Source organism: Stegodyphus dumicola, chromosome 1 (genome assembly GCF_044657685.1).
Source record: "Stegodyphus dumicola isolate Sdum_Otavi_A_Nest chromosome 1, ASM4465768v1".
Lineage (NCBI taxonomy): Eukaryota > Metazoa > Arthropoda > Arachnida > Araneae > Eresidae > Stegodyphus > Stegodyphus dumicola.
In genome coordinates, this window is record NC_140768.1 from 84,107,144 (window position 1) to 84,120,720 (window position 13,577).

At 32.8% G+C, this 13,577-nt stretch overlaps 1 protein-coding gene across 1 annotated transcript; it reads right to left on the reverse strand.

Moving 5' to 3' along the window:
* Positions 1-1,844: 1,844 nt before the first annotated feature.
* On the reverse strand, positions 1,845-6,602 carry LOC118183126 (speckle-type POZ protein-like). The gene has a single exon (XM_035352556.2). It carries the CDS (start codon positions 6,463-6,465, stop codon positions 4,768-4,770), a length of 1,698 nt encoding a protein of 565 aa, XP_035208447.2. The 5' UTR covers positions 6,466-6,602; the 3' UTR covers positions 1,845-4,767.
* Positions 6,603-13,577: the final 6,975 nt, after the last annotated feature.

Below are 13,577 nucleotides of genomic sequence, written 5' to 3' on the forward strand. Positions count from 1 at the left end.
TGTAAGTCTAAGTAGTAGATATTAAAAAAAATAATAATAAATAAAACAAACATACAACTAGGCTTTTATTTTTAATAAAAATTTTTAAAGGTTCAGTTAGTTAGGTTATGTTTAAAATGAAAATGAATAATTTGAAATATTTAATTTTAAATAATTGTTAAACAATCAGTACTTAATTAATGTAGTTTTTGAATATGTACTTTTTTTACAACGTCATCTATATTGGGATTAGTTCTTGAAGAAGCTTACAAAATTAACGGTTTTAAGTTCGTACCAGGTAATCCTGAACGATATTTTGATTTTATTAAAATGGAAAATATTTGTTCACAAGCATACAATGGTCCAAATCTATAACAATAGTGTGACGGAGTTTCGCTATAGGTAAAATTCAAAGAGTTTTTATATTTATTTAATGTGTTCATGTGTGTATCTATCAACGGAGTTCATACAGATGTTATTATTATTTTTTTAAATCTCTTAATTTTTCGATAAGTCTTCGCGTGCCACTGTTAAAACTCCGCCATGCCACAGCGTGGCACGCGAGCCGCGGGTTGGGCATTTATGGTCTAGATCAGGGATGAGCAAACATTTTCGGTCGCGGGCCAAAAATCGAAAACAAAACGTTTGGCGGGCCAAGATATTTTTCTAAAATTTTAAGAACAATATACAAGTATTACAATTTAATTATGTTAATGAGATAACTGAAATTGCGAATTCATTTTTAAAAGTTACTTATATTGAGGTTCGAGGCGTGATGTACTGATTCTAAGGAACGAAGCTAAATGCGCATGTGTCAATCTACTTCTGAAATAATTCTTTCTAAGGTTTATGGTTGAAAACACTTGTTCACATATCTAAGATGAAGCAAACATAGCACTGATTTTCTGGGCGTGAGATTTTAAATTCGGGAAACTTACTTTCGATAATGATTTGCAAAACTCTAACTTTGGCATATTTAGAAACAGCTGCTTGAGATGATGAGCTGCAAATTCGATTCAAACTGCAAATTTGACCTCACTGCTTCCCAGTTTACGTTGAAAGGCATGGTAAAAAATCCAATTCTGTTTGAATGGCATTGAAATCTTGACATCTTCGTTCGAACTCAAAATGCAGTTTTTTAAGCCATCTTCATAATTCTTAAGCTTCTCTTCAATTACTGAGGGTATTGAATTTAACCTCAAACGAGACTAGCTAGCTGCCCAGCAAACATATTAAGATTTACTAAGTTAAGATTCAGTTCTTTCTAAGAGGTCTAATTCACCTATAATTGGATTCCTATATGTCTGCTCCCCGAGAAAGAGATAACGCTTGTTGACGTCAATCTATAGTTATAACTAACAAAGAACTTACGCTGCTCACACTTTACGGATTAAAAGTTGTCTGTGCTTGCTATTTCTGTCATTTTCTGTTTTGTAGAACAAAAATAGAGAGAGTAAAAAGATCATCAGTCCTTTGAAAAAAGGAAGAAATAAATAATATTTAAACAAAATAGAAAAGGAGATGGATATATAATACATATCTCTTTTAATTTGCCTCGGACGGAAAAATTTAAATTCTCTCCGTGGGCCGGATAGAACCTTCCGGCGGGCCGTAGTTTGCCCATCCCTGGTCTAGATATTGATTTAGTCAGAACATCGGGATTGCTTTCAGCCGACCCCCCCCCCCCTCCTAGGGGTGGTAATTCGAAGATACGAGAATTAAAATTGAAAATATTATTTCCATTTCGAATTCCATTCAAACGCTCAAAGCAGTTTAAAATATTATACAAGCATTCGTTTCGGCCATAGTATCAACAGATAGATCAAAATCAAGTAGGCAAAATCAAAATCAGACATAACAAATAATTTCTTGTAATGCAAATTTTATTTTAGAATCTTCCTCAGTCTTAAAAACAATTCATGTAAAGGAAATTTTAATACTCCTGAATAAGTAGTAAATATAGAAATGTCTTAGAAAATACCATCGATTTCTCAAGGACGTACTGGTACAAGATGTGAAAAAAGCAAATATATAGAAAAGGCAGAGGGATAACACAACTGCAGATGCTACCAAACTGTACTCTGAAAGGGAATTGGTTTGAAAAAGCATTAAAATGAGATGACTGCTAAATTGAATACAGTTTATTATTATCTAATGTTTTTTAAAATAACCTAATTTTATATAAATAACAATGTAATAACTTTTAATTATATGTTTAGTTTTTCATTCTAATGAAATGGACTATTTCAATCTCATTTTAGTGCTGTATTATTTACGCCTAAGAAACTGTTGGAGTTCTGTTCTTTGTTTGAGAATTACAGAATTCTAGCTTTGCAATGGATACTGGATTTTACTAATTGGTAAAATCGCTAAAAACATTCGCGACAGCTTGAGTTCTTAAATGGAGATGGCATTAAAAAATTGTTAGAGAACAGAAAAAATAACTTTATTTTTTAATCTTTTCACTGAAATTCATTTACATAATGATGTAATTAAGGTAATTTTATCATTTTTTTCTTTTCGATTTCGATCCTTGTCAAAACATTTACTTCTTTCTTATCCACTTACAGCAAAGCATATACTCAACTTTTTATTTGACAGGGTTGATGGTTTATTATTTGACATGATCTGTAAATCTTTAACAGAGTAAGAAACCAAAAACCGAAACTTAAATCCCTCTGTGGGAAAAAAAAAAAGGGAAAATGGTGAGGTTTGAATCATTTTATTAACTTTGATGCCAATGCGTTTAATTTTTCCATAGACAAAATTTAATGCAATAATTCTTCGAGTCAAAAAATCCATTATTAGAATTCATCAATGTCTACCAGTAAAGCACACAGTAAAAGATAAATCAAGAATAGTTAAGACAGTAAAGATAGAAACTAAAGTTTGGGGAATAGCAATACTTAAAATATAGTGCTGAACCTAGATTGTCGACCGCCCAATTGCAAATTTAAAAAGGCCGTCCTTTTTTTACAGAAATATAATATGTTTGATAATCATTTCCGTTAAATTTGGCCGCCCACGTGTTGTTCCCATCTTGCCTCCTCCCGCTAGGATCGGAATTGCTTACATATCTATACTTTTCTTCGTATAACAGGAGAAGCTTAGAAAGAATATATATACTTTGTGCACGATTAATATTATGATAACTAATGAAAACATGTTAAACCAAAACAAGAAAAAGAAAGATATCCTTAAAAATTCCGGAAACGCAATAGTTTAACTGGAATTTAGGTATTTAAAAATTGAATTATAAATTTTCTGAAATATATTTAATAGATCAAATTATAATGACCGGTGAGCATGGTTATCGTATTTTGTATAACAAAGATTAATTTCGAATATAAAAGCAATGCAGAATATGATAACGGTACTGAAAAAGCATATTTATTATGTCAGTTTAGTCGTTTTTGCATTTCTCTGTTTTTCTTTCTAATCATGCACTGATGAACGCTCATAAACGAAGAAACTTCGCGCTTCATTAATCGCGAAGATCATTAATAAAACAGAACATAATATACAATTAAATTTCCGAGAGAAATAAACAAAATCTGAAAGCTTTCAGATTTTATTTTACGCCTAAAGAGGCATTTTTTTCCTTTACACACACATATACGTTTCGAGAGCATTTGGCATAACGCCTCTTTGGGCTAAAAATATTTTACAACAGCGTATCTTTAGAATTTATGATCGATAGTCTCGCACGATGGAAATAAAAAAAAAATTATTCCCTATTTCTATATTATTTATATATTGGCACTGCTCGCTTTGAAATCGTTAACTTTTGTAATTAAAAATTCGTTAAAGTTTTACAAAATATGAAAAAAGAAAAACATTTTAAATTCAAAATTCGGCCTTCCAAGTGCCCATATTAGGGTGGAGGACTACGTTATTCAAAATTGGACTGCTCTAGATATCGTTTTTATTCCATAATGCGAGAAGCATACATACATTCGTACAGTTTTTTCATTATTTATTTTCTTTAAATTTATCATAGGGAGATAATATTTGGTGGCAGCAGTTTAAGAAGTAAGTGATTCAACGCAATATGCCGTTTTCAGACTAATATCACTTTTGGGCTAACGCCCCTTTAGGCTAAAACCTTTCGTATACCATAAGTATATAAAGAGAATATGAAGAGAAAACTTCCAAAGGAAAGGAACATATTGTTCGCATTTTCAGTACGTGTAAAGTATTTACGATGAAATCAAATAGCCAGATAGCCCAACGATAAAGAATCATGCTAAAACGCTGTTGTAGTAAATAACTCATAAAACCGATTTCACGTTAGAAATTAAAAAAAAAAAATGCTGAAATATAATAAGACTAAACTAAATAATTCATAAGTCTAATATAAGAAAAAGTAAACTATAGTATAGAAAACTTATAAAATAGAAAATAGTTTGAAATACTCCATGCTTTCAAGTACTAATTATTCCATCAGCAACTAAATTATTCCAACAGATTGCTCAGGTGCCCATACTAAATTATTCCAACAAATATCACCAAACTGAAATACAAATTAATACATTAGATTTAGATAATAGAGCTTAAACTGCTGCAACAAAAATGTGAACATTTTTCATGCTACTCTTTGCATTTTAAGAACTCTCAATACAGTGTATTAATTACAATAACAATGAAGAAATGAAGATATCAAAATGTGTATATAATTGGCGCAGTGTCGTTTATTACTTACCAACAAAAATATTAAAACTTGCAATGTTAGATGCAAAATCATTTTAAGATCTCCTAATTAGTAGTACATATGTTATCATGTTTGTTTTAACGCATTTTATGAACTATCACAGCATGCAAAAATTTAACCCATATGTTCTCTTTTGCGATATCTTTCCATTCATCGGCTGAGAAAATTTCCTGTTTGTTGATAGCAGAAAACTCAATGACACTTTTGTACAAATCATCATCGCAATGCATAGTGGCTAAAAGAAGAACTTCGTGCACATTTTCAGCAGACAGATGAGATTCCAGAAAGGAAGAACACTTTTTCTTGAGAAAAGGAACGTCATATTTATCGGCTACTGAATACAACTTTGTGGCTGTTTCATTCAAAGGTTTTCCCAAATTTCCAGAGTATATGAACAGAAGAAATTCATCCATTATATCAGGATCAGTATCTGAAATATTAACATTATTATCTTCCGTTTCAGTCATATTAGTTTCGAACATTTTAGAAAATACGGAAGATCGGAAGCATAGAATACTTTTGTGCACGGGGAATGTTCTGGAACCGACGATGATATTGACATCCGATAAAATCCCACTTTTGTAAAGATTCTGAAAGTCACTGCTTAAGTTATGAACATTCATAGATGATGAAAAAGCAAAAGAAGAGTTTACAATCTCAGAAAAATAACTGCAGTCTGAAAACTCAAAATCACATTTAAGTGAAACATCTTTCGAATAAATCCAAAGATCTCGAAACGATACTGCGCAATTCCAAGTTTTACTGCTTTCCAGTAATTCTTCACGATAGTTATATTTTTCAATAGAGAATATTTTACTTCTTACGAAAATTGATTTGGGTTCGTGATCATCTACTCTAGAAACTGAAATATCAAAGTTAATTCCATCTTCTGTCTTTTCACGTATATAAATAATTAAATTCCATTTCGAGGATTGCAAGACACTGACAGAAAATGTATGATGTAAAACTGTATCCATAGGTAGAATAGAGAGATCTTCTATTGGCCATTCAAATGATATGTTATGTATATCAATGCGCGTTCGTCCTTCCTGGGCTACAACAGGTATACCTTGCACTTTGGGAAGTTCATATTTTATTGCTGCGGCTGTCAATTCTTCTAACAGATCTGAGTTAGTGTAAATTATCTTCCCAGTATAAACATATTTAACTATTGCTTCCAGCACATTCGAACCTATGTCGAAAGTCTGCTCGCTTGCTTGTTCCGCATCGAGTTTCTCGACAATTTTCGGCCACCTCGCCCACAAAATAGCTTTATGTACTTTGAAAGTTGTATCATTAGCACGTAACGTGATGTCCGTAAATAATCCACTTTCGTGGGAAAGTGGAAGAAATGATTTTCGCTCTTCATTTCCACGTACTTTCAAACAGCATTTAATAATCAAAATGTTGCTCTGCAATGATGAAAAATTCGAGTGCTTTCTAATACGCATTTGAATTCGAAATCCACTGTTATGTCGATATTCAGTCAACGCATATTTAGAACTAAAAATAATGTTTCCAGTACAATCCGTTCCTTGAATACAAAAGTTTATTTTGAAGTTTTCCAAATTGTCTTCATTTCTTGTTAGGAAAATACTTATGTATTCTTCATCGTGTTTAACTTTCGGATACAATTTCAGATACCATTTTACACCGAATATAAAGTCCTGCGCGAAACCCGGACTGCAAATTAATTGTTCTTTTGGTTGAAAGCTTGTGCTGAAGTTTTCAATTGCCCAAGTGAACATAAATTCATCGTCTTTTTGCTTGTTCATTATATCCTCCTTTAGCTAATTACTATATTGCTGTTAATGTACGGCGCGAGGAGCAAGTGTGGTTCGGCCTCGGATTCCCTGCTTCGCCATATGTATATGACGCAATTATCAAATCGCATCGCCATATCCGCATTTCCTGTGTTCGTATTCCTAAACGACTTTCTGTTATCGCAACTACAGTGATAAAGTGCAGGCAGTATCAAGGCTACAAATATATACTATTTATACATGTTCTTTTTGCATGTTCTTGTGCTATGTTTTATCATTAATAGTCAGGGTTTGATATGTACGGTTATATCTAACATTTAAATTTGTCGCCAGGTGCAAACTGCATCTCATTGCTTAGTCACGTTTTTTAAATGCTTGTATACACATCATAAAAAATCCGTAAAAATTTACTAAATAAACTCAAGACAACTGAGTTTATTAATTTTAAATTTAGACAACTGAGTTTATTAATTTTAATTTTAAATGTGGCAGTTTATTTTTAACTGCCATTAACCATTTCTGTAATCATAACAAACATTTTTAGTAAGTGTATGAGGTTTACAGCTATAGACGTTACAAATGCTTTGCTTGTAATTATGTTAAGCAGATATATATTTGGTACATGAGGCACTAAATGATACCACTGTAAAGGTTATAGGCATTTTAGTTGCGGTATTAATAAAATTAATTATGCAAACAGAAACTAATTTTTCGCATATGAAGTACCAAAATATTGTACTTGTGCACAGAATACTCTCTATTAAAACTGTACAGCTTAATAATGAAGAGCTATTAATCATTCTGACTCCATATATTTCACATCTCAGTAAAAACTGTATTCTTGAAGATGTATTTTTTTCTCATTGGTAACGTTATATTCCACACGCAACATGTATCTAATTTTGTGTATTTGGTATGAATTTTTTTACCATGTGTATTTTATTATCGATCGTCTGTGTATTGAAATTTGTTTTCAGTACTCTTTCTTAGTATCTATTGCGTTTTTGTATATTAGTTTGATTTTAGGTAAACATATAATTAGCATGATAGCGCTGTACTTAAAAATATGTGTAATTATGTATGTGGTAGTATTGTACATACAGCTAACTGAAAGTAACGATAAAGATGAATATGTAAATTTTTTAATACCTTTGCAGACAAGACTGTCATATAGTATACATATAATATCAGAAACAGCTGCTATTCTTTGCATTGTAATAACTTGGAGAGGCTTACTGCATAGTTCGAAGAATGACACTTAAAAAACAGACATGGCCGTAAAATTGAACACATAATTTTATTCCTTTCTAAATAATTCTTAGGTCACAAATTCATCTTTGCACATCATCATTGTGGCTATGCACCCCACAATTTTCTTTAGCTTATAACCTCTTTAGATAATGGACGAGACAGCGGAGATATGAACAGCACATTTCAGTAAGAACAGATAAAAAGCAAAAAAAGGGATAGAGAAATAAGTGCACATTCAAAAGAAAAATGAGATAGTCAAAAGGCTCTTTAATCTGATTGGAGAAAAAATATCCTCAATGTTACGCTTACATAGGACAGCAGGATGTGGTTTAATCTGTAAGGACGAAGTCCAGAAAAATTAATATTGCTGTGTTCTGGGGGTTCGTGGATTTAAAGTGATTGACGAAATACTTGATGAAAAATCAAAACACAACTTATTCACCAGTATTATACAGGACTGTTCCAGAGACACGTTAACAAACGTCCAAAAACTACAATAAACACGCTGAAACAATCAGCAACACAGCCTTCAGACTACAACGGTGAAGACAGCTTCACGGCAAAGCACTAAAGTACAGCTCCCAACTCGGTTCGGTCGCTGTCAAGCTAATCTCTGAACTCAAGCTACTTTTCACTCATTTTTCTGAACTGACAGAAACGTTGTCCAATTGCTGCTCAGGATTTAATCCAAGATTTTCCCAGCTTTTAAATACTACAGGAGTTACGACGCAACACGCGTTTGCTGCTTGGTTTGCCAAGGAATGTTAAGTCTCTTGCCTAAGCTCCTTTTTCTCTTATCTAAAATGTAAACTGCATGTATAGAAATTGTGGGCGCCTTTAACACCTCTAGGTTTTTATTAATTGCATACACCTTAAAACCCATAAGGTCTTCGAATATGTGACTGTTGCAAATATTGGAATAACTTATTTATTTTAAAAGTAATTACTTCCAACTTTTTACAGCTGACTAGCTGACTACATAATAGAGCTGCTTTCTGAAATCGTAATCAGAAAGTTTGTGTTGCCATAAATATTTTTATAATTCAATCCGCTTTGTGAGAAAAATTTTCTTCATGTTTCCACCTTGTGCGCACAGTTTCAAACATTCTGTTGCATAATCTAATTCCATATTTAATATATAGCTTTTATAACATTTGGAAACTACTGTGAACCAAAAATTATAAGAATTTCATATTAAGATTTTATTTTATTTGGAGTTGAGTTTATAAAATGTATTTTATTAAAAAAATCTGTAATGTTTTCGTGCATAAAATTTTTTAATATTAAAATATTTATCAGATTTTTGGTTCAGTTAGAAAATAGTGCCCATATAAAGAATTCCATCCAATTTCAAGTATGTACCATTAGCGATTTTTAAAATATCATGCACGCAAGGTGGAAACAAGACGAAACATTTTGTCACAAAGCGGATTAAGTTACAAAAATATTTGTGGCAACACAAACCTTCTGGTTACTATTTTCCAAAGTAGCTATATTATGTAGTCAGCTGTAAAAAGTTGGAAGTAATTGCTTTTATCCTAATTCTTGCAACAGTCACATATTCGAAGATCATAAGGGGTTTAAGGTGTATGAGCCTCCTTAAGCAAACAATGTATTTCTGAATAATTAATCCTATTCAAAATAATAATGAATGATGTTTTAACCATCAAACCAGTCGTGATTTTTATTCCAGTCAGATGTGCCCAGCAGTTTTCTCACCATAACTAAAATGTGAATTGGTTTCATCTTCCGCAAAAATTACAACATTATATAGAGTCGACAGATGTCGTAAGCACGGTACACCAATGGAAAAGTATCCGCAAGTAGGGAATGTAAAAAGGAAGCTAAAAAATTTAAAACAATGTGCTGACAATGTGCAACAGTGCACCCTCAGAAGTTTTTCAAAAAGAAAGAACGATTCGCTAGTCAGTTGGAAGCATAGCCTTAATGCGCATTTACTATTAGCGACTGAGTGCACTTCAAGGGAAAAGGGGCCAATACAAAATAATAACGTATTATTACGAATTTTGTATTTAGATAGGTAATTTTTGTAGAATTATATATAAAACTGTTGTACTTTTCTGTGTAATATAGCGCGAGACAAAATTTACGAGACATCTATTCCGGAAAAGCAAGAAACCAAGAGTGCATTTAACAGAGTAAATGGGTATCTCGGTTCTTTGGCGAGATATCTCCAAGCTGAAAACGGTTTTAAAGATTTATTTTGTCGCCAAATTAGGCGATAAACCTCCAAAAGTCGTCAAATCTGGTGACCATCTGGAGACATTTTGGTCCGGTCCCTGTGTCACTGTAATATGTATTGAAATTGAATAAATGCAATTGGCCGCTATGTTAGCTGTAACCGTAATTCTACACTCTTATTGCTTTCCAGTAAATTCGAGTAGCAGAAAGTACTAGAAATATCTCGCGGCCGGTTGAAAACTATTTAAGGCCGAAGAGAAAGCATCTGCTCTCAGTTGCTTAGTTATTTTTGTTTCCAGTTGTTTAGTGCCGCGTAAACGGAGATACCGGAGTTAGCTTTCTCCTTAGATGCGCTTTTCATTGCGTTGTATTTAACGTTTTTAGTAGTTTGAAGCGTAACTACTGATTGTGCTCTGTTATACTGTGATACCTGTACGTATGCATCTGTGGAAAATTTCAGAATTCTGAAATACTTCTTTTGATAAAATAAATTTTATTAACCTATTATCGGACTTGTGCATTCAATCTATTACGAACCAGTACGCACGCAACAATATATATTAAGAATTTAGTAATTTTTAAAATCTAAAAGAATAAAATGCTTTCATTATGTGATTCAAAATTACATTAATTAAACAGCTCATATGATACTTTAATTCCGATATGGTTATCATTAACAAATAATCAATAAAATTGTTCCAATATAATATTTTTAGGGACTTAAGAACTCGATTTAGTTGTAATTACTCTTTTACAACATACGCCTACACTACAAGATTACAAAGTCATATATTTTACACTAAAACTAGCTGCAGTGCCAGTTGCTTTGAAGAAAAAAATCATTGCGTATAGGATGACTTTTAAAATTCTGCGGATTTCTTCTTATAAAGCTTTCCAGCCTTTATTGTGAATAGGACTGTATGTTGACGCAGCGCATCCACAGTAGAAGTAATTATCATTAAAATATGCTCCAAATGCTACAATATCAAAATAACGTCACACAGTGAGATAAAATTGGTGCAGTACTTTAAAAATGCAACAGGGCTATAGCCTTGTAAAGTGAAACAGCTAGACATACTTTCAGAATTACATTTCAGTCGTGTCAAATTGTTGATAGAATGCAAAACTAGCAGCAACAATACAATTAATTCTTCACAAAGTTTAACAGTGCTGCGCAAACTTCAGATTTGAAATTCATAATTGCAGAATACGTACAAACACATGAGGTGCGTTTAACTCATATTGTAGTAAAACACACTGGATGGCTGGTTTGATTTATTTAATTATGACAAAGCATTCTACAGTTATTTACTTAAGGGGAGGGACGTATTCGTGGAGGACTTTCTAAGGGAAACTGGTTCGTATAAACATACACGTGAGAAGAGAAGAAACTCGAAAACGCCCGTGCAAAGCCACAGACCGAACTACCAGTGTTCAACGAATTTACCCCTCAGCTCTGGTTGGCCATACTGGATGAGATCAAAGGTAAAGATGCACACTAGGTTATAGAATGGCTGTTAGTGCCATACAGTATCTGTAAAATCGAATCCGCTTTACTTCAGACAATATTTGTATATCTATTATGTTGTACTTCAGGCTTATCACTAAAAAGGGCATTTAAGCATTCCAGCTGAGCAAAAGTTCATAAAATTAATTTGGCATCCAGATTCATCTTTATAATTCAATATAGAGGCGATCTTCTCGTTTTTTTGTTAATATGGTGCGCACAAAAAATAAGATAATAAGAAATTTGTAATATTCACATTTATTAAGCTATAGACGATTTCAGCGTGTTAAATGAAATCTAATATTGCAGCCAAAAATTTCCTCGAAGAAAATTATGGTCATGAAGTTTTATGATATGAACAGAAAGACAAGATGCAAATTCGGGTTAGGTAATTCTTTAGAAAGTACCTGGTAGTGGAAAATTAACTTGAATTCCTAAGACATATAAAATTCCAAATTCAGAAATAGCCAAAAAGCTTGTGTATTCCATTGTGAGTGCTTAGATGAAACTATTAGTGTTTTGCTGTTGGGTCTAAATATAAACAATGATAAAAATTCAATTCACTTTAAATCTGACATTTCTTTGTTGCAATAATTTGAAGATTCGTTAAGCAGAAAGTATGCATACATATCATTTTAGTTAACTGCACCCCCCCCAAATAAAAAAGTAAAACTAAAACAGAGTATTTTAAGTAAAAGAAATGCAAAGAACTGCAGTAGTTATTTGTCTCGCACAATTGATATAAAGTTATCATGTTGTTGTTGTAATCATTCTCACTAAACTGACAATGGTCAGCATAAGCCCACGTCATCGCCTGTCGTTGGCAAGAGCCTTGAGCACCAAATAGATGATAACCCGACTTTAGCTCAGTTCCGTTCCTAGTTTTAAGAGTGAGCATCCTGGAAGGGGGACGGGTCCGAGGCAGTTCCGTCCCAAGTTTTGAGAGTGAGCATCCTGGAGGTGGGACGGGTCCGAGAATTTCTCAGCCCTCTTCCCCTACCAACCGTTTGAGAGACTTTCGGCTCGCTGCATATTTAGAGTGTTCCCATGCCACAGAGACACTATACATTTACAAACATCCATGCTTTCTCTGGAATTCGAACCTGGATCCTTCAGTTTGGCAGTCAGCATCGCTAACCAGTACCTCGGTTGGGCGACAAAGTTACCATTTACTTTCAGTTTCAATATTGGCACACTCGTTGCGTATCATTCGCTTTCCTTACTTGAAATAGTTCTTGGCGCATTATTTGATCTAAACGTAGTTAAAACAATCATAATTACATTGTAATTATAATTTACTGTTAGGTTATTTTCAGTTTTTTTATATTTATTACGTGCTCCGCTATTTGGCATCACACGGAAAGAGATGTTTGCTCAGCGGAGGACATTTAGGGAAAACTGGCTTGTATCCAAGTTACACATGGGGAAAACCACGAAAACGTAAATGCAGCCAGCCCATTCCCGCATGAAACTCTGGAGCGAACTACCAGTATTCAGAGTCTTTTACCGCTCTGCCATTTTTTAACGACTGCATTGTAATTTAAATCATACATTTTAAAGCTAATTACACAGTAATTGTAATTAGATCATGCAGTTTTTCTAACGGTAACCATTAACATTATACTGGTAATTATAGTGGCAATTATGCTACACAATTATGCTGAAATAAAATTGTATTGTATTCACACACACAACGTAACTGGGCTTTTTTTCATATATAATATGAGTATTTATCAGTTTTCTCTTCCAAAGTTCACTATGAAGGCGTTACTAACCTTAGGGCTATAATCCTAATGTGCTTTGCTGTAATCGAATAAATAAAGTTCAATTCATAATTTAGCTATAAATTACAATATAATTATAATTAAATCATATAAATAGAGTATACGAATTACACTAATTAGAATTACAATATAATAGTAATTGCAGCTCGAAATTATAATTGAACAACTTGTTTACTTGACAATTTCGATTATGTTATCAAACTTAAACAGCTCTCTAGACCCTTGTTTGTACTAAAAGTTGGACAGCCGTCTTTAATAAGATGCAATTGGTATAATTCATAAGTGTAAGATATAATTGTCGCTTGTAGAGAAACGTTACTATTTTCTATCTAAATTTGACAGCATTTTCATACATGGATAAAAGTTTTGATCTTTGACCT

Excerpts from the sequence above, each read along its gene's own strand:
- LOC118183126 (XM_035352556.2), bottom strand. The coding sequence starts at position 6,465 with ATGAACAAGCAAAAAGACGATGAATTTATGTTCACTTGGGCAATTGAA.